Source organism: Haliotis asinina, chromosome 3 (genome assembly GCF_037392515.1).
Source record: "Haliotis asinina isolate JCU_RB_2024 chromosome 3, JCU_Hal_asi_v2, whole genome shotgun sequence".
NCBI classification, from domain to species: Eukaryota; Metazoa; Mollusca; class Gastropoda; order Lepetellida; family Haliotidae; genus Haliotis; species Haliotis asinina.
This window is the reverse complement of record NC_090282.1, coordinates 41,640,932-41,662,967: the sequence shown is the minus strand read 5'-3', so window position 1 is coordinate 41,662,967 and position 22,036 is coordinate 41,640,932. Positions and strand designations below refer to the sequence as shown.

At 42.1% G+C, this 22,036-nt stretch overlaps 2 protein-coding genes across 2 annotated transcripts; both read right to left on the bottom strand.

Annotated features, from left to right (window-relative positions):
• Positions 1–957: 957 nt before the first annotated feature.
• Positions 958–4,914, bottom strand: LOC137278889 (uncharacterized). The gene has a single exon (XM_067811389.1). It carries the CDS (start codon positions 4,912–4,914, stop codon positions 958–960), a length of 3,957 nt encoding a protein of 1,318 aa, XP_067667490.1.
• A 3,952-nt stretch (positions 4,915–8,866) lies between these two features.
• Positions 8,867–21,646, bottom strand: LOC137278023 (zinc finger protein 99-like). Its single transcript, XM_067810060.1, has 7 exons — positions 21,566–21,646; positions 19,916–20,132; positions 17,411–19,362; positions 14,800–15,099; positions 13,938–14,065; positions 13,094–13,278; positions 8,867–11,520 (listed from the first exon to the last, which is right to left on the bottom strand). The coding sequence occupies exons 2-7, from the start codon at positions 20,130–20,132 to the stop codon at positions 11,003–11,005; spliced, it is 3,300 nt and encodes a 1,099-aa protein (XP_067666161.1). The 5' UTR covers positions 21,566–21,646; the 3' UTR covers positions 8,867–11,002.
• Between the last annotated feature and the right edge of the window lie 390 nt (positions 21,647–22,036).

The following is a 22,036-nucleotide window of genomic DNA, read 5'->3' as shown; positions in this document are numbered from 1 at the left end:
ACGATCCGCGTGATAACTATATCCTTAAAACGAATCTGGTATAACCTATATATGCTTTAACAACCACAAAAAAAATAGGGGAACTTAACTTGAATTTACGATGGATAACCATTTGTGAGTCAACCAACGTTGACATAATTCAAAATGATGAAGGTTGACATAATACAAAAGGATGAAAGTTGCCATAATACAAAATGAGGAATATTTGTTGTTATAATTAGGTATATACACACGCACGAGTCGCGTGACACTCCCCCCCTTGAGTTTAGGAAATTTGCTACATCCATAATGTAGAAATTTCCTGCGTAGAGTGGTACAGTTTGTACAAATACAAAGTGTCACAAAATAATAAAAACAATTACTGTCTCGACAGTGAGTCCGCCACCACGTTATCTGTCCCTTTCAGGTGTTGTACGGATAAATTATACTCTTGGAGGAATAAACTCCAGCGGAGTACTCTCTGGTTATTGTCTTTTATCCGGTGAATAAAAGTCAGTGGACTGTGGTCCGTGTACACGGTCACAGGTTCTCGAGAACCTTTGAGATATACCTCGAAGTGTTTTAGGGCGAGGACTAGCCCTAGAGCCTCCTTTTCAACGGTGGAATAGTTCGTTTGATGCCTGTTAAACTTCCTAGAGAAGTAGCTGACCGGGTGGTCTAAGCCTGTCTCGTCCTCCTGGAATAACACCGCACCACATCCTGTTGCACTGGCATCCACGGCCAACTTGAAGGGCTGGTCGAATCGCGGCCCAGCCAACACAGGTTTAGAGCACAACATGGTCTTAAGGAGGTCGACTGCTGTGCTGCATGCTTCTGTCCAGGTGAACTTGGCCTTCTTTTGTAGCAGGGCTGTCAGGGGAGCTGCGACGTTAGCGAAGTTGGGACAGAACCTCCTGTAGTAGCCTGCCATGCCGAGGAAACGCCGGATCTCTTTCTTGGAAGTGGGCAGGGGGAAATTCATGATATCCGCCACCTTGGCGTCGTTGGAACCACAACCCCTTCTCCCACAGTGTGACCCAGGAAAGTCACCTTAGCATGTCCGAATTCACACTTGTCCAGGTTGACAGTGAGGTTGGCCATCTGTAACCGGCTGAACACTTGTCTAAGATTGGCTAGGTGCTCTTCCCAGGTGCTGGAGTAAATGACGACATCGTCCAGGTAAACACTAACACCAGAGAGGTCTGCTAGCACTACGTTCATCAGGCGCTGGAATGCAGCTGGGGCCGTCTTCAGTCCGAAAGGCATCACTCTGTATTGGTACAGCCCGTCTGGAGTGGCGATGGTAAGAATTCGTTTGGCTGCCTCGGTAAGGGGAATCTGGTAATATCCCTTGAGTAGATCCAGCTTCGATATGAACAATGCCTGACCAATGCTGTCAATACAGTCGTCAATCCTCGGTAGTGGATGGGAGTCTCCTTTGACTAAGAGGTTGACTCGCCTCAGGTCTGAACAGACGCGGAACTGATTGCCTGGCTTGGGTATCATCAGACAGGGGGAGCTCCAGTCGCTGTCACTCGGCTCAATGACTCCCTGCTGTAGCATGGAGTCTATCTCTCTCTTTAGCAGGGCCCTCTTAGCAGGGTTGAGGCGATAGGGATGCTGTTTGACCGGAGAGGCACCACCCACATCCACGTCCAGCTGCATGGCGTTGGTCACTCCCGGGGCGTCGGGGAATACCGGCAGGTGATCCTCGATGAGGGACTGCATGTCACTTCTCTGTGATGGGGATAGATGGGCCAGTTTCGAGTTCAGGTCAGCCAGGATCTCGCTATTATGTAGCTTGGCCTCAGCACAGACCTCCTGCTGCTCGCTGCTTATCACCACACCGACAGGACTCACAGCGGGCCTCTCCCGGTAGGCCTTCAATAGGTTGATGTGACAATATCTCTCCCTTCTGTGCCTGTCCGGAGTATTGATCACGTAGCCTAGGTCGTTAACCCTACGTTTAACCGTATATAGGCCAAAGTATTTGGCCTTGAGTAGGGACTTAGGAATGGGGAGGTATAACAGCACTTTATCACCAGCTTCGAACTGTCTGTCCTGCGCCCTCCTATCAAAGCGAGCCTTAGCCTGGTTCTGGGCGGACAATAGGTGCTGTTTAGCTAGTGTGGTAGCCTGCCAAAGCCTATCCTTGATCCTTGCCACATAACCCAACAAGTTCTCAGACTGATTATCATCCAGCCATTTATCCTTGACTAGTTTCAAAGGGCCTCTAGGAGTGTGACCATACACTAACTCAAACGGAGAGAACCCAAGGGATTCCTGACGTGAATCTCTAGCCGCAAACAAGACATAAGGTAGCCCTACATCCCAGTCTCTCTCATGCTCAAGACAAAAACAACGTAACATGCTCTTCAAGGTCTGATGAAAACGTTCAAGGGCCCCTTGGGACTCAGGATGATAAGCACTAGACCTGACTTGGTGAATCTCTAACAATAACATCACCTGTCGAAACAAATTTGACATGAAGTTGGACCCTTGGTCTGACTGAATCTCATTAGGCAAACCTGTCATGGTGAAATACTTGATGAGAGCCTTAGAAACCACAGCTGCCGTAACCTTACGCAATGGAATAGCTTCCGGAAACCTGGTGTTTAGACACATAATGGTCAACAAGTATTGATTACCCTGAGATGTCTTAGGCAACGGTCCTACAATGTCAATCAAAACCTTGGAGAACGCCTCTCCAACAGCAGGAACAACCTTCAGTGGCGCTGGGGGAATCAACTGATTGGGCTTCCCCGCCACCTGGCACACATGACAAGAACTACAGTAATCCTCCACAATTTTGTACATCCCTGGCCAAAAGAAATCTGAACTCAAACGGTCATAGGTTTTAGTTCTACCAAGATGTCCTGCAAATAAACTTTCATGAGCTAAACTGAGAATCTCGGTTCGGAACGCCTTAGGGACTACAATCTGTTCCCGTGAACCAACATCCAGCTCCTTCTGAGGACAACGTCTCATGAGAATACCCTTGTGCACATAAAACTCCTCAGTATCCCTAGTATCCGACAGAACTTTGGACCAAATCTGCTGCAGGGTCTCATCTGACTTCTGAGCGATACACAGTGCCTCCTGACTCCAATTAACATCTAGACCGTCTAGGGTGTTCTTATCAACCTCTGTAATCTTTTTAGGAGCCGTAACCATCTCAGTCTCTGTAGCTGAAACAACCTCACTTGTGCTTTTCGCTGGACCACTACTGGGAAGTTCCTCAAGAGCATTAGACACACATGTGTCTGCGAGGTCTACATCTTCATCTAATGGCTTCACCTTAGACATTGACCTGGTAGTAACACAAGCTGGATACCTAGCCATACTCGAATCTACCTCGGACAAACTATGGCCTACTGGCGAACTGTGAACGTGTAATTCGGGAAAACACCTGGGTTGACAACAACGATCAGTCAAATCATTACCAAGAAGGACATCAACTCCCTCAAATGGCAGCTCCTTGACTACACCTACAACAGCTTCACCCGACACAAAGTCACTGTTGAGCCATACCCTATGCAAAGGAACTGACATAGCCTTCTGACCAATCCAACTGACTATGACATAATCACCTGTAGCCGAATGCACTGTCTTAGGCAGAGCAGATGACAACATGAGGGTTTGCCACGCCCCTGTGTCCCTATACACTGATACATCACTAGGCTGATCCCTAACCTTGACATCAGACACTGAACCCTTATGGATGTACTTGCTGACTCTTGACAATGGCATAGCTGACTTGACAAAACCAATAGCTGACGCATTATCCCGCTTCCTCTTGAAACACCTGTCAACAGTGTGATTTGTCATATGACAGTAACTACACTTTGGCCAAGCCCATGCAGAGTTAACACGCTGAGTACTATTCTGCCCCGAACTGCCGTTACGCTGACCTCCTACATTACCTTGGCTACCGCTCTGGTCAGGGTTAGCTTGACCTGGACCTCTCCTTCCATTACCATCCTTGCCGTTCAGACCACCAGTGACACCAGGAATGCCTTTACTCCGAATACCAAAACTGCCCTGATGCGGAACTTTTGGAGCAGCTGGGACTTTGTGAACCAAGGAGTAATTATCGGCCACCTCAGCGACATGTGCTAATTTATGGACCTTCTGATCAGATAAGAGGAGCCTTAAACCTGGTGACATGTTATTTCTAACCTCCTCTAACACCATTAAATCCCTAAGTTCTGTCAACTCCTTCACAGACTCTGACCTCATCCATTTATCAAACAAATTGCCCTTTTTAGCAATAAACTCAGCATAAGTCTCTGAGCCCAGCTTAGTCAAACTCCGGAACTGTTGGCGATACGCCTCACTAGTCACCTCATAGGCCCTGAGAATAGCGGACTTGATTTGCTGATAATCCCGGGACTGCTCGTCACTCAAGGAATTGTAAGCCATGGTTGCCTTACCCTTGAACTTGGATTGAACTAAGATATGCCAGTACTCATTCGGCCATTTTAACTCAGAAGCAATCCGCTCAAACTGCTTGAAGAACCCTTCTACCTCTACCTCATCGAAGTTTGGCAAAGACCTATAACAGTCATTAATCTTGACCTTATCTGACAAAACCGGACCATGAGTCTGTCTAAGCTCTAATTCCTTCAGCCTGTACTCATGTTCCCGTGCTTCTCTTCTTTCCTGGAACTCCAACTCTAACCTCCGCAGTTGTAACCTTTCAGAGAGAGATGCGCCTGAACCATCCCCACTGCTACCTCCTGTGTCAACTACAGGCTCCTCATCTACCGACTCCTGACCATCATCAGACCACAAAGCATTGATTAGGACTTCCTTAATCTGTCTAACACAAATTCCTGCCTCTAAGCAAATGTCATTTTCTCCTGCTAACTCAAGCAACTCCTCCTTCGAACTTCTTTTAATCTGAACAACTGACGGCTTATCTGAACCCGCCATGATGCAAAAACGATAGTCTCAACAGTTGTACTACAACTTCTAAATGCAGACGTCTGTATGACCTCCATAAACCCAGGCCGGTCAAAGAACAATAAGACCTGACCCTAGCAACTTGAATACTAGGAGAAACGATCCCGGACGAACCCCCAAAATTTTCCTTCAGCGGCAATCTCTTATCCTCTGTCACGGTGCCACCCGCCGTGTAGGGCGTCTGGACGGAAAATGATCCAGTAAATGTATTACAACAAACAAACCGACTACTGTAACAACATTTATTTATGCTAGAACCACACCAGCCAACAACCAGCCACTTTAAAAACCATAAGACGAACTATTGGCTAAAGTACCCCAACATTAACAGGCAAGACCAGGGGTCAGCACACACATAGCTGGGTGCCACCAACTGAATAGGGGGAGGAACGATTACGGTGGAGGTGCAACCTCTTACAGGGCGAGCACTGAGCCGAATAATGTTAAAACAATTAACACTAGTATATGGAGTGATCAATACACCAGACAAGCAAACATAGGCAGAATTACCATCACAGGCTCCCGTATTGGGGTCCCGAGGGCAGCCTTCCGATCGTCCCACGATGCAGCTTCGGACAGCAAGGTAGCAGGTCGTCATGCATGTGGCAGACTAGTCTTCCCCAAGTGCCAGGAATGACTTTCCAAGACCGGCTATATTTCAACCACGCGGATGTCGGAGAGGACAATACCCAAGGCGATGGGAAAATGGTCATCGCACCGCTGACCGGCACTAAAGTGTGCTAGTCAGGGGGTATATAACCAGCTAACCTATCGGATAAGTATAGGTATAGAGGAGAGGTATACCTCAATAGGTAGGACAGGAGTCCTACTACAAATAGGGGTAGGTAGGTAGTTGGTCAACGGTTAAGTTAAGTGGTAAGCTAGCGAGAACCCTGGTAGGGATGATGAGGTATGTCAGAGTTAGAGTTGCATTTATGGATCTCATTCGATCATAAAAACAAATATAGGGATAAAATGTACATGTTCTAAACAACAGAGGTCTCCTCTACAAGAGGATAAGTACATCGAGGTATAAGATGGTACGTACACATCATAAATAGCAAAAGGACGGCTACTGGACGCGCACGGCCCCTTAGGGTGTGCAGGGTAATTTGATGCACAGGCACCATAGGCCATGCTGCATGATACATGCACGATCCGCGTGATAACTATATCCTTAAAACAAATCTGGTATGACCTATATATGCTTTAACAACCACAAAAAAAATAGGGGAACTTAACTTGAATTTACGATGGATAACCATTTGTGAGTCAACCAACGTTGACATAATTCAAAATGATGAAGGTTGACATAATACAAAAGGATGAAAGTTGCCATAATACAAAATGAGGAATATTTGTTGTTATAATTAGGTATATACACACGCACGAGTCGCGTGACAGTATTTGTAGACTGTTATGTTCTCAACTTGGCAGAACAACATGAAGCATGACAAAACAATGGCATCTGCTAAACATGTGCTTGGCTGAGTATTTTAATCTCCAAAAACGCAAGAGTACACAAAGGGAGGTAAATCCTAGCATGACAAGACAACTCCCTTTGCAGCGTGCTTGATTCGCTACTACAATGTCAATACACTACATAGACCTTCAGTAGGAGTGTTCCTGATGCTAAAGAGACATAAGTATGGGTTTTCTTTGGATGCATGACATGTTCCTATCATTCGCATGGCCACATAAGCCACAGCTGCAGCAGCACCGTCCACCTTGCTATGCCCTGGGTCTCGTGACAAACCCTATGCTTTTCATGAAGGATCAAAACCAAGAAGTAGATGAATTGTGTGTGAACATCCCTTAGTGCTTTCCCTTTTTCTTTCGTGCCACTCTTGCTTGGCAAGTCCATGTCATGACTAAATTGGGTAACCACAAGCGTTTTAAGTTTTAACAATCTGATGCCCAGGTGACAACAATGTCCTTGAGCTTTTTAGCGCTTCCATTACCTCCTACATCTTGTTTGCAGCACATCTGTATCGATTTTTAATGGATCCATAGCAGCTTGACCAAAACAGTCTTGTGAGCCCGCTGCATGCATGAGCAGTACTGCACTATCTGACAAGGGAGATAACTCTTGTCTCCATCAATCAATATTTTCATAGGGATGTGAAATCAAATATTAACAAATAAAACAGTGTACCAAATTACAATGAACTCTTTAGTAAGCATGGCCTATCCTGTTTTCTATTAATATAACACCAAGTTTTGGGTGAGGCACATGGAGCATTCTCCCTTTCACACTTTGCTGTCTTTTTCTGTTACTCTTTCTTCTTTTATTAGTGCATCACTAATTCTCAAACACAGCTGCCATAGTCAGTCTTTTGTCAGTAGATCGGTACATCTGGACCAATGCTGTGGATGTCTTGTTCTGAGTATCATATGCTAACTTCAGTATTTCTTACTTTATCCACAAACACTAGCCCATGTATTTGAAGGAAATCTCCCTATTACCCAAAGTACTTTGGAAGAGATAGACCTTAAACACACCAATTACATAGCATTATAATGTTGTATAATACTGTCATATTAGGATATCTGTTCAATGCCATAGAATCACTTGTGTGTATTTACTGTTATAGCAACAATTATGTTTGAAAACTATGAACAATCACAATTTCATAAAGTTAGTTGTCAGAATGTTGTGTCAACATGCAATATATTATCAATACATTGTGTTGTGCATCATCAGCTCTTGAATGTGATGGTTTATCAGATATTTACTGATGTAATTTGTTTCATGTGATTTTGTTACTGCCTGTGCATTGATCTATATGTATGCGATATTTAATGTTTTTCACGTTCACACTGATTGAACTGAAGCCAAATTAAAAATAAAGTAATATCTCTGTTGTATGTTGTCTTGATAATATGTGCTTTGAAAAAAAAACAGTACCAGATGATGACAATGGCTGCTTATGGTTTATCGCATGTGGGAGATGTGCCATTGTTTACCGGACTGATGTGTATCCACATACTCATGACGATTCTGGGTAAGGACAGCTCCATGGCAACCTATGTTAGCTTATCATACCCAGGAAATGTGGATTGTTGCTCAAAATATTACTCATTTATTTTTGAGTGAGTGAGTGTGAAAGAGTTTAGTTTTATGCCACACTCAGCAATATTCCAGCTGTATGGCAATGGTCTGTAAATAATCAAGCCTGGTACAGACAATCCAGTGATTATCAAGAGAATTGCTCTACACAACTGGAAATGATGACATGTGTCAATCAACAAATGTTTTGTTTCATGTTAAACTTTCTTAGTAAAGTACAAATTATAGTACTTTTCAGGTTGAGTCCCATCCGGGATTCGAACCCATGCAGTCAAGCACCTAACTGCCAGCACATGAAATCTGTCATTCATAAATATGAAAAAATTGTTCCCATTTCATCCGAATAAGTTATTCATCCATAACGTTTGTGTTTATTTGATTAACCAACATCTAAATATGCCACTCAAAGAAGTTTTCCGCAATCAAGTCAACAGGGCTGACCTCCTGATTCCGTTAATTGCCTCTTATGACTGTAACACATTGTTGGACTATCACTGAGTGAAACATAGTGTCTGCTGCTATTTTCAATCAATGGTTTGTCTGGTCAAAAATCAGTTATTGAGTAATTGCTGTACTAGACTTTGATGCTTGGCATGCTGCAGTTTAAACCACAATAACTCCCAATAGAAAGTAACATTTTTGCAGGGTGACAAAAATAATCAGTGTTGTGTCGTCTCAGATTAATTCCCTTGCTATTGATGTCTCTCATCCAATGCTGAAATATGAACATCCACATTCAATCCTTCAGCTGAGAAAGATCACTGCAAAGAAAGCATAAAGAATAGTTCTTCCTCCAACACTGTATAATACCCTCACAAGCAATCCATGGAAAAAGAAAATACACAAGCAGAATTATGTGTGAGATAAATTTATAACAATATGGTAAAATACAATGTATAAACAGACTATATACTCACAGACATGATAATACAATTAGTTTCAGCAGACTTTGGCAAAAGTTCACGAAAATATAGAGTAAAAAATCACAATTATATCAACCAGAGAATGGAAAGCAATCTTTTCCTGTTCTCTGCTCAGTCTATCACCATTTAGAAAATTAAAAGTGGCAGAAGTCTTGAAATGCAATTTAAAACTTCCATGCAGTGTGTTGTGGCAATGTTGCATGGTGAAAGAATATTGTGGCACTGATGTAAGACGGAAGACTAAGACGACATACTGAATATAGTGAGTGAGTGAGTTGGTTTCACCTCTTTAACTATATTCCAGTATGGTAGGACGTGTCTGCTTACTGTGATACATGGCTCCAATGTTATTTAACTGCAGGAATATGAGTATGGTGTTCACAAATCTAAAAACAATCAGCTGGTATTGAGACCAACAAAACGCAACGCTGCCAAGCAAATTATGGTGCCCCATATTACAAAGCATCTTGACCTCCAAATATAGGGATAGTTTTGAAGAGTATGCACATGTTTCCTAATACCAGGTACTGGGTAGGTATTTTAATCTGGTTCATTTCTGGAACATCATGGCATACATACGCAAGTTTATCTTACCTGGAAAGACTTCATATTTACAAACAGCCGTCATACAGCTGTAGCATTGCTGAGTGCAGCGTTTAACAACTGGTAAATATGTATGTTTGAATCATGACAACTCAAATCCAGTAACAATGATGACACAAATTATACATACGCAGAGGATATGGAATCTTCTACACAAATGATACTGAGAACAAGGGATCTTTTCATAGTAGGGGGCAATGGAGTAGCTTAGTGGTTGAAGCATTTGCTTGTCATGCCAAATACCAGGGTTTGATTCCCCACATGTCATGTCCATTTCTGATGTCCCCTGACATGATACTGCTGGAACACTGCTAAAAGCGTAGTAAAACCATACTCACACACACTTCTCACAGTGTGAAACTGACAAAGCCAGTTTGACTTGTCTGGTGTTTTATGCTGAAGAAAGATTTGGTAATGTAGAACTACAGTGCCTCAGAATTTTCCCTTTCTTGTATGTCTGAATAACTTCCATCAGACTGCTCTGAAAGTAGGTCTATTTCATGATTCTGCGTTATAACCCATGCTTGTGGTACAAGGCTACAAAATACTGGGGTTGTAAGGCTGAGTGAGTTGGTAGAGTTCATTATAACATCACCTCCTTACCAGGCTAGCTATTCTCGAAACTTGTGTAACCCACTGGCTACAATCAAAGATAAGAATTCTTTGGGTTAAGAACATTCAAGAAAAATAGCCCAAGATCCTAAATAACTCAAATATGCAACTATTCGGACATTTGAGTCAGGGCATGCTTAAATAACACTGTACAAAAGGCAGCTTTATAGACATTAGAAGAATAAAACATTAAATGATAAATATGGTCATTGTTTAACATCTACCAACCAGAGTATATCATTAGAAAACATAAACCAACAAATAACATAAGTCTAGTGTAAACTGATAATTCAATTCATATATTTGACCCCAATCACCATACACACTTATAATTGGAAACACTGGATTTTAAACTCAGTTCACAAATTTGAGCAGTTATAATGTGATAATCAGTAAGGGAAACGATCTCTTTGGGATGATAAACAGTTGAAACAGTTCAAGAGGCAAATAACCTGTTCCTAATGTCTACAATTATTTTAAATCATATTAATCTATAATTACTCTGGAGTAACATGTCTCAGAATATAGATACACCATATAGATATTTCAAATTCTGCTCTGAGCAAAATGTGTCTAAAACATCAAACAATAAAGAATAAAGCTATGAGTAAACATTTGCACAAACAATACTGAACTGATACAGCGAAGTATGGAGATGCTATCCATTCCAAACAATGTCTGGAACACATGGCTAAATACTCAAGCACGTGCATGCACACACACCATTACACTTCACCAGACCTGATTGAGGATAAAATTCAAAATGACTCCAAGTCAATACAACTGAGTCATAATTCACGTAAAATTCAAGGATGCATATGTCCAGTCATAAAGGTAACTTCTGGAGGTCTTAAGTACTGTAATACATCGCCTTCTCCTCACTGCCCTCCTTTTCCCGACTCGACCGTTCCATCTGTGCCTCTGTCAGCTGCATGTACAGTATCTGCTCCTTATTCGTGTTGTAACGCACCTCCTCCCCGGGGTGTTTGTGCATCACATGTTTACGGACATTCCCTCCCATGGCACTGCTGTATGCACAGTATGGGCACTGGTAGGGCTTCATGCCCTTAAAGACATGTTGTGTTCGGATGTGGAGCTTCATGTGCTCCCCGGTCTTGGAGCTGTATTCACAGTAGGGACACTTCTGTTCCCCATCCAGGTGGATCTTCCTGTGGGTGCTCATGGCAGAGAAGGACTTGTAGCTCTTCCCGCAGATGTCACACGTGCACTTGAATGTTCGGTCATGAACATTGCGGATGTGTTTTTGTAGGTAGCTGTTTGTCAGGTATTTCACATTACAGTGTGGGCAGGAGAGCTCTTTGCGATTATCAAAATCAGCCCGGACACCATGACGATGAAATACATGATCTGGAAAGAGGCACAAGACAACATACTCAGAGGAGAAGGTACTGATTGAAGTTGTGCATGCATAATTTACTAGAGATGGCCAGGGCACAAGGACTTGAGTAGGCCTCCAGATACATATTGTTTGTAATTAAAGACAGTAAAATTACTAAATTACAGTACTAAGTATGGGCAAGGTAGCATGTGGATAACACTACTTACTGGCTAGGTACCAGAGGATGTTGGTCAATATGGATAACACTACCTCCTGGCTAGGTACCAGTGGGTGTTGGTGTCATATGGATAACACTACTTACTGGCTAGGCACCAGTGGGTGTTGGTGCCATATGGATAACACTATGTACTGGTTAGGTACCAGTGGGTGTTGGTACCATGTGGATAACACTACATACTGGCTAGGTACCAGTTGGTGTTGTACCATGTGGATAACACTACTTACTGGCTAGGTACCAGCGGGTGTTGGTGGCATATGGATAACACTACTTAGTGGGTGTTGGTACTATATGGATAACACTACTTACTGGCTAGGTACCAGTGGATGATGGTACCATGTGGATAACACTACTTATTGGCTAGGTACCCGTGGGTGTTGGTACCATATGGATAACACTACTTACTGGCTAGGTACCAGTGGATGTTGGTACCATATGGATAACACTACTTACTGGCTAGGTACCAGTGGATGTTGGTACCATATGGATAACACTACTTATTGGCTAGGTACCCGTGGGTGTTGGTACCATATGGATAACACTACTTACTGGCTAGGTACCAGTAGATGTTGGTACCATATGGATAACACTACTTACTGGCTAGGTACCAGTGGATGTTGGTACCATGTGGATAACACTACTTATTGGCTAGGTACCCGTGGGTGTTGGTACCATATGGATAACACTACTTACTGGCTAGGTACCAGTGGATGTTGGTACCATATGGATAACACTACTTACTGGCTAGGTACCAGTGGATGTTGGTACCATATGGATAACACTACTTACTGGCTAGGTACCAGTGGGTGTTGGTACCATATGGATAACACTACTTACTGGCTAGGTACCAGTGGATGTGGTACCATGTGGATAACACTACTTACTGGCTAGGTACCAGTGGATGATGGTACCATGTGGATAACACTACTTATTGGCTAGGTACCCGTGGGTGTTGGTACCATATGGATAACACTACTTACTGGCTAGGTACCAGTGGATGTTGGTACCATATGGATAACACTACTCACTGGCTAGGTACCAGTGGATGTTGGTACCATGTGGATAACACTACTTATTGGCTAGGTACCCGTGGGTGTTGGTACCATATGGATAACACTACTTACTGGCTAGGTACCAGTGGGTGTTGGTACCATATGGATAACACTACTTACTGGCTAGGTACCAGTGGATGTTGGTACCATATGGATAACACTACTTACTGGCTAGGTACCAGTGGATGTTGGTACCATGTGGATAACACTACTTATTGGCTAGGTACCCGTGGGTGTTGGTACCATATGGATAACACTACTTACTGGCTAGGTACCAGTGGGTGTTGGTACCATATGGATAACACTACTTACTGGCTAGGTACCAGTGGATGTTGGTACCATATGGACAGTGTTGACACTTGTATTCCTTGTCCTGGTTGTGTTTGCTCTTGACATGGAGTCGCAGAACAGGCTCCTTGGCAAATCCCATTCCACATATGTCGCACAGGAAGGGACGGATGTTAAGGTGCATTGTTCGAATGTGGTTCTGAAGCGTACTGGAACATAGTCACAAGGATGACAGCCTTGATGTCTTTTTTAATTCAGTTATTTTAAAGTATTTCACTTCAGCTTCCACTTGTATTAAAGCCCAAATTTAAACCCACAACCACAGGTATAGTGTTGACAAACCAAAGATCATGATCTAGGTGAATAGGGGGTGTTATACCATGATGATTAGATCCAGTCTTGACTAAGGGCTATAACTCTACAATATCAAGCTAATGTTAAAGCAGTCACTGAATAGTTGATGAAGGAGTGAATGAATGTAGTTTTACACTTGCCAGCAATATTCCACCTACATATGGTTGTCCCTTAAACATTGATTAGGAGTCGAACAAACGGGTGGATAAGAGAGCCCCAGTTAGTAGCAAGACACCATACTGAAAACTTTGGTGAGTAATGATTTAGTGATAAAGTATGGTTTTACACTGCTTTTAGCAATATCACTGATGAGGGATGAGGGACAATGGAAAGGCTTGACACCTTGCACCCATGTGAAGAATTGAACCCTGGTCTTCATCATAACACTTAAACCTCTAAGCTATCCCACCGACACAAGTAATGATTTAGCAAGAGGACTTTTTCTCAGGTTTGGAATTCCAAACCTAAGGATCCTACGGACTTTTCCCAGCATTATTTTCAGAGGGCAACTCACTCTCCTGTTTTGACGACTAAGTTGCAGTGAGGACACTTGTGCTCGGTGTGGCCAATACGCTTGTGTTTCTCCAAGAAGAACTTTCGGACAGTCTCATACTCACACCCTTCAACATCACATCTAAACAGCTGCAACACAGCAAGTACTAAGGTCAGAACACAGTGAAAGAGAACAATCAGTTGTGTTGAGGCAAAGTCCTTTCAAGTGAACATCTGCAATATCCAAAGGACAAATGGGCTTCAAGCATTGTATCCATGTCAGGGATCAAACAATTAACTTTAATGAGACAAGGCTAACCTCTAGGCTAGCCCACAATCCTAATCACCAAAGAACTGACTACAAGTCTACTTACATTGTGGTGATTATTTATAGATAGGAAAACACATTGGTTGTTAACATGCTATATTTGGGGCTACACTTTCTTAATAAAGTACAGATTCTAGTCCTTTGGGGGTAGAGTCAAATCCGAGATTTGAACCCACATCAAGAGTCAGGCCCCTAATCACCAGCGCAGAAAGTCAGCTGCCCAACCCCCTCAGCCACCCTGACTCGAATCCTGGGTGGGACTCAACCCCCAAAGTACTAGAATCTGTATTTTTATTAAGACAGTGTAATAAAAAATCTAACATATGTTACATTTTAACACTTTCTAAATGACATTGTGTAAATAACATTGTGGTAATAATTTCTGAAATGTTCAAACACTATCAATCCAGAAATATGAAGGTCATAAAAACCGTGTGCTAAAAATTGCTAAGTAGCTTCAGGTTAGTTTCATTCTACGAAGCTATTTTTAGATTTTATTTGTTTGGTTTAGCTAACCACCTTGTTTGAGTTACTGCAGCAGCAGCTTGTACATCACCTTCACTGAATGCTGTATGCCATGCTGGTCTCGCTCGTGCTCCTGCTGATGGACGTACTTGACAAACTCCTGGCCACACTGTGTACATGAGAAGATGGGCTTGTTGCCGTGAACCTTTGCCACATGTTTGTCCAGCATCGCCTTCAGGTGGAACATCCGCGGCCTCTGACAGTGTGTACACTTGTACTTCACATTGGGATGTTCAAGCTTGGCATGACGTTCCAGTTCACCATAATCAATAGAGGCAAAATGGCAGCCATCAATTTCACAGCTGACTAGAAGGGCCGAGTTCATCTCCACCTGAAGGTGAAAGTGTGGTCATTGTGAAACATTTTCCATTGAAACTTTTTCTGGTATACATGTTTCAACACGAAAGTGTCATATATCTAAATCCAAGAAGACACATCCTATGTGTCTTGTACACAGCTGCATCTACTCAAGATTTACAAAGACAGATGGGATGCTGTTTTGTCCATTTTGGATGGAAAGTGAAAAGTACTGTCTGTGCTACCCTTAGTGTCACTGGGGTAACTGTCAACAGTAGTCACCTACTGTCACAACCTAATGTTTAACTTTCTGTTAAATGTATAACAACTGTGACAGCATCTTGCCAGTTATACAAACCAACTATTTCTGTACTCCTGCAGTCTTTCACACTGTAGAGCATAACAAAAAATAATTTGAAGTGGCCTCATCATATACATTTATGATGCTAATATTGAAACGTCCTTGAGCAAAAGCATGGTCATACATTAGAGCTTACCTGTTACTCTGACATTTGATGTACTTGATGTACCTGTGACAACAATAGGTGATGCACCTGATGGGCGTACATGTGACATGCGATACACCTGACAAACATACCTGACAAGTGATGCACCTGATGAACATACCTGACAAGTGATGCACCTGATGAACATACCTGTGACAACAATAGGTGATGCACCTGATGGGCGTACATGTGACATGCGATGCACCTGACAAACATACCTGACAAGTGATGCACCTGATGAACATACCTGTGACGATAGGTGATGCGCCTGATGGGCGTACATGTGACATGCGATGCACCTGACAAACATACCTGACAAGTGATGCACCTGATGAACATACCTGACAAGTGATGCACCTGATGAACATACCTGTGACAACAATAGGTGATGCACCTGATGGGCGTACATGTGACATGCGATACACCTGACAAACATACCTGACAAGTGATGCACCTGATGAACATACCTGACAAGTGATGAACATACCTGTGACAACGATAGGTGATGCACCTGATGGGCGTACATGTGACATGCGATACACCTGACAAACATACCTGACAAGTGATGCACCTGATGAACATACCTGTGACAACAATAGGTGATGCACCTGATGGGCGTACATGTGACATGCGATACACCTGACAAACATACCTGACAAGTGATGCACCTGATGAACATACCTGACAAGTGATGAACATACCTGTGACAACGATAGGTGATGCACCTGATGGGCGTACATGTGACATGCGATGCACCTGACAAACATACCTGACAAGTGATGCACCTGATGAACATACCTGTGACAACGGTAGGTGATGCACCTCATGGACATACATGTGACATGCGATGCACCTGACAAACATACCTGACAAGTGATGCACCTGATGAACATACCTGACAAGTGATGAACATACCTGTGACAACGATAGGTGATGCACCTGATGGGCGTACATGTGACATGCGATGCACCTGACAAACATACCTGACAAGTGATGCACCTGATGAACATACCTGTGACAACGGTAGGTGATGCACCTGATGGACATACATGTGACATGCGATGCACCTGACAAACATACCTGACAAGTGATGCACCTGATGGACATACATGTGACATGCGATGCACCTGACAAACATACCTGACAAGTGATGCACCTCATGGACATACATGTGACATGCGATGCACCTGACAAACATACCTGACAAGTGATGCACCTGATGGGCGTACATGTGACATGCGATACACCTGACAAACATACCTGACAAGTGATGCACCTGATGAACATACCTGACAAGTGATGCACCTGATGGGCGTACATGTGACATGCGATACACCTGACAAACATACCTGACAAGTGATGCACCTGATGAACATACCTGTGACAACAATAGGTGATGCACCTGATGGGCGTACATGTGACATGCGATACACCTGACAAACATACCTGACAAGTGATGCACCTGATGAACATACCTGACAAGTGATGAACATACCTGTGACAACGATAGGTGATGCACCTGATGGGCGTACATGTGACATGCGATGCACCTGACAAACATACCTGACAAGTGATGCACCTGATGAACATACCTGTGACAACAATAGGTGATGCACCTGATGGACATACATGTGACATGCGATGCACCTGACAAACATACCTGACAAGTGATGCACCTGATGGGCGTACATGTGACATGCGATGCACCTGACAAACATACCTGACAAGTGATGCACCTGATGAACATACCTGTGACAACGGTAGGTGATGCACCTCATGGACATACATGTGACGCACGTGATGAATGTGCCTGTGATATGATGCACTTAACAAACATACCTGTGATAATGACATGTGATGCACCTGCATCAGGTGGAACTTGAGTGTTTTCCTTAAGGAGTAGGCAGACCCACACTCAGTACACAGCAGACATTCTCCTGACGGTTTCTTCTTCTTATTTTGGCCTTTCACCTCTTTCAGTAAAACTTTGACCTTTGACTTCTGACCTTGCAACTTCCTCTTCTGAGAAAGATGGACAGAGATTGTGTGAATTCTCCAAGTGCTGAATCTTTTAAAGTCCTTTTCGCAGAGTGTACATGTGTAGCTGTATGAGGAGGTGTGGTGAAGGTATTGAGAAAAATACAAGTTCTTCAAAAACAAAAGCATATGATATCTTCTACATAGAGTTTTTGTCATCCTCTCCAGGTTAGATGTTCTTTTCAGTTTCTTCCACTTTACACTGAATTTGCTGTGTTTCAGGTTCTTTTGTCTTTTCAGCTTACCTTCAGTAAAATGTCTTAAATTATCAGTGTGCTTTTTAATGAAATTATGTTTTGATTCTTTGGAGAATTTTCCTCCTTTAACATCCATTGCATTAGACTTAAGGTGCCTTGTGTTGCGTCTCTGTTTGACCTTCACCTTCACTTCATCATTATCTACGGGGTCACGTTTTGTGTGCCTTCCTCGAGTTCTTTGTATACAGGTTTGAACTGATGAGGAAGTAACCATTTTTGACTTGGTTTTGGATCTTGTTTGTCGTTTATTTGTTTCAGTGGCCACTGATACACTGCAACCTGAGTTCACTTGCTTTTGATTTCTAACTCGGGCACTCTTCCTGGGTGTAGCTTGACACTCAGATGGTTTCAGAGGATCTTCAACAGTATCAGGGACATTTCTACTAAAAAGAGTGTTTTGTGTTACAACTATGTGTGAATTGTCAACCAAACCGTTATCTTCCTTAATACTTTGAAGAGAACTACGACCATCCTCACCAATGGCTGGGTTTTGTTTTGGCACTGAGGAACATGTAACTTGTGGAACAATAAATTCATTGTAAATATTTGTCTCATCAACATTTAATGAATCGACAGTTGTAGGATTGCTACCACCTGATAGCTGAACATGACCAGATGACTCCTCACACTTGATGTGACTCCCAGTCTGGTCCTGACCGGGATTAGGAACAAGTTGTCCCTGCATCTGTTCATAGTTAGGGCCACCTGGTGGCCCAGCAGTGATAGGCTGAGAAGGAGCTGGAGAACCTGTTCCAGCATGTCCAGTAGAACCCAGGACTGCTCCAGAAGAGACAGCTGAACCAGTATGTATAGATGCCTGTGCATTGTTAATTAGTGGTTCACTTTGTGAAGTCCTTTCAGACTCAAGAAGAACAGTTTGTTGTGGACCTTGTGGGTTATTCGTGATTTGTGTGTTGTGGGCAGAGGCTGACTTTGGAGAAACTGCGTACACATTTAGTGTTTGTAGCAGATGGATGTCACTGGAGGCTCTGTTTACTACAGTATTTGTGATGAGTAGATCGTGGGTAGAAGTCTGTATAGTACCAACAGACTGAAGTTGTATACTGGGTGTAGACTGGCTGGTCTGCAAGTCATGTTGGGAAGGCTGTACAGTGGAGCTTCTGGTGATGTTTGGATTTGCTGCATCAGCAGTAATCCTTACATCACCATGTAGGACATCACTATCTGTTACAGTGAAGCCACTCCTCATCTGTGCAGTGTGTACATTCATCACGCCTTGCTGCCCAGCTATTTGTACTTCCTGCAGGGCACCTGTCATAGTGGTGGTCTCCTGATGCTCTCTACTCTGGACTAGGAGTCCCTCGCTGCTGCCAGGAATGAGCCTGTCTGCACTCTGTAAAGCCTCCACTATGGTGGTGAACTGCAGCGTAGTGGCAGCTTCCAGGACCTTCTGCTTCCATGGCCACAAAGATGGGACTTTCACTTCACCTTGGTATATCAGGTTTAGAAGAGCACTAAGCACATGGGCCTCGATGCCTGCAAGCAAAGGCATGAAGTAACCTTCCATTTTAATCAGTAGTGTCTTAACACATATTTGGATGAAATATGGCTTAGCTTAGTTTTCAAATAGATACTAGTATTCGATCTTTATAATAATTCATCTCCAGGAAGATTCACAAGCAGAACTGGTATGGGCAACCCTGCATAGTAAGTCATGACCTAAATGAGGACAGTTACAATGTATGACCTGTCTAATTGTGAGTTGTTCTTCTGATATCAATGCTGATATTGCTTACTAGTCTGTCTTGCCCAGATTATTTACAGGTAGCCATGACATAACTAATATATTGACATAGCAAGTATCACCCATGTGCTCTCTGGTCTGCCTGGCCCAGATTTGATTATTTTCAGGTAGATGTGATATAATTGAAATACTGACATGGCAAGTATCACCCATTCATCTAACTATATATGATGCCTGTCCATTATTTTCAGGTAGCTATGATATAACTGAAATATTGACATAGAAAGTATCACCCATTCATCTAACTGGATAATATTGACTTCAATCTTGTAAAGAAACTCATACTTGTCTTGAATTCTGTGATTCTTTCATTGGTTTCCCTCCAACCATGAAATACCCAGTGGAAGAAGGAGGAATTGATTGCCAGCATAAGTTGATGTGCCTTGAAAGTAGTTCCGTCTAGTGCGATGAGACTGACATCACACAGTGCCTGGTTACAGTAAAACTCCTGGAGGCCTTTGATTGCCACCGAGCTGTGTTGGGGCCATGCCAGGGTCTCCATCTGTCAAAACATCAACAGAGCGGTTCATATCAAATATCATTTTGAACAACGTCATTGTTCTATGATGCAACATTAAAAAATGATCTCTGTATCATTATCAAGCAAGAGTGACACCAATAAATCAAACATAATAAAAAACATCGTAGCATAAAAAAATATATATATAAAAAATAAATAAAAAGAAAAACCTTACCTTCACTTCTTTTACATCTAAATGACAACAGCAATACAAGCATCACTACCAAAATGTTACATCATAATAGAATTTAGTACATGTCATCCATAAAAATATCTTGCATATATATTTGTTACTTCTAACATGAAAATGAAACAGTTAGCACTTGAGGTTATATACTTAATGTCTTCCATTTATTAGCTTAAGAACAGATCCTTCTTCAGCTTTCATTGGACCACTGAGATAAATAAAGAAATCAGTATAAATCAAGTATCAATTAATGAACAATGTGTCTCATTGCATATCTGAATATTTAACATGTTTCTATTCAAATCAATATATAATAATGGATTATGTATTTCTTCAATGAAAAGATGTAAAAAGATCTTCACAATGTAACAACATTGCACATCTGTTGGGAATAATGTGAATTAAGTTGATCGAACTCTCCACAGTAAAACAACTTAAACATTGTATCTCTGATAAGTATAGTAATATGAATATTGCTTACATACAGGTGTTCTACATGGGATATTCACATGTTCAAATAATTAAAAGAGTTGAATAATATGAAATTATGATGGTTTCTTATGCATGAATTTCTTGGTTGATATCACATAGAAACATACACTTTAAAACATGTCTATTCTTAATGAACAGTGTCACAAAATATGAAATCAGTTTATGGGATATTATGAAAGTCAGTTCAAGACATGTAATAACCAGCCTATGTTAAACTGATGTAACATCAGTATAACTCCACTCAATAAAGCATTATATTCAATAAATAACATAAATATCTATTTGGTGAAATTCAAATAAAAGCACTTTTATATGTACTAAGGAGTGCTGATATGAGTTACGTAACATACAAGGACCTGATAACCTATAAAAATGTAACAACAAAATGTAGTAAACAAAAACAATTGGTCAAATTATTCTTTCCGTACTTTATTAGAAATATTTGCATCAATTGTAAATGTATGCTGTGTGTCTTTCATTATCCATCTGTGATGGGCAGTAAAATTAGAATGACAGATAAACAAGTCGACGTGAAAATTGACGCTTTCGTACACAAGGCACTGTGACGTAACACATTAACTGATTCCGAAAACAGTTCAAGTGCATTGTGCTCTATGTCTAACCCTCCATACTATGGAGCATCATAGCACATATGTCTGTCTGTTTGGTCAGTAGTCCTGAAACACCATCTTAAGGTCAGGTTAAATATTCATGAAGACGCAATGGCATAGTTTACGTTTTACAGCAGAATCAAAATCACTCGAGACATTCTTCGTGTCGGACGACTTCCGTGCTTACAAACAGAGTTACGTCCCTTGAAAATTATCATAAACTTTGACGCTGCTATGCATTTGTTTCAGCAGGGATATTCTACAACTATATAAAGCTTCCCTGGTTTCAGCAGAGACCATATGTCAAAATTATTACTCGTTTATGTATGTCGGGCCACAACAAATAAACACTGGTTCTTCCAGTAATTAGCAATAAGCATGGGGGTCAAAGGAAAACAGTTAAAAACGCATACATGTACTTTATTTTAAGAAGGAAAACTTTATTAAAACGTTATTCTGATGAGGAACAATGACATTTGTTGGTTTTTCTTCTTCTTTTTTTTTCTTTTGGTTGTTTATTTTTGTTTTGTTTTGTTTTGTTTTGTTTTGGTGGGGAGGGGGGAGGTGTGAGTGGGCGTGTTGTGAACGAGGTGATG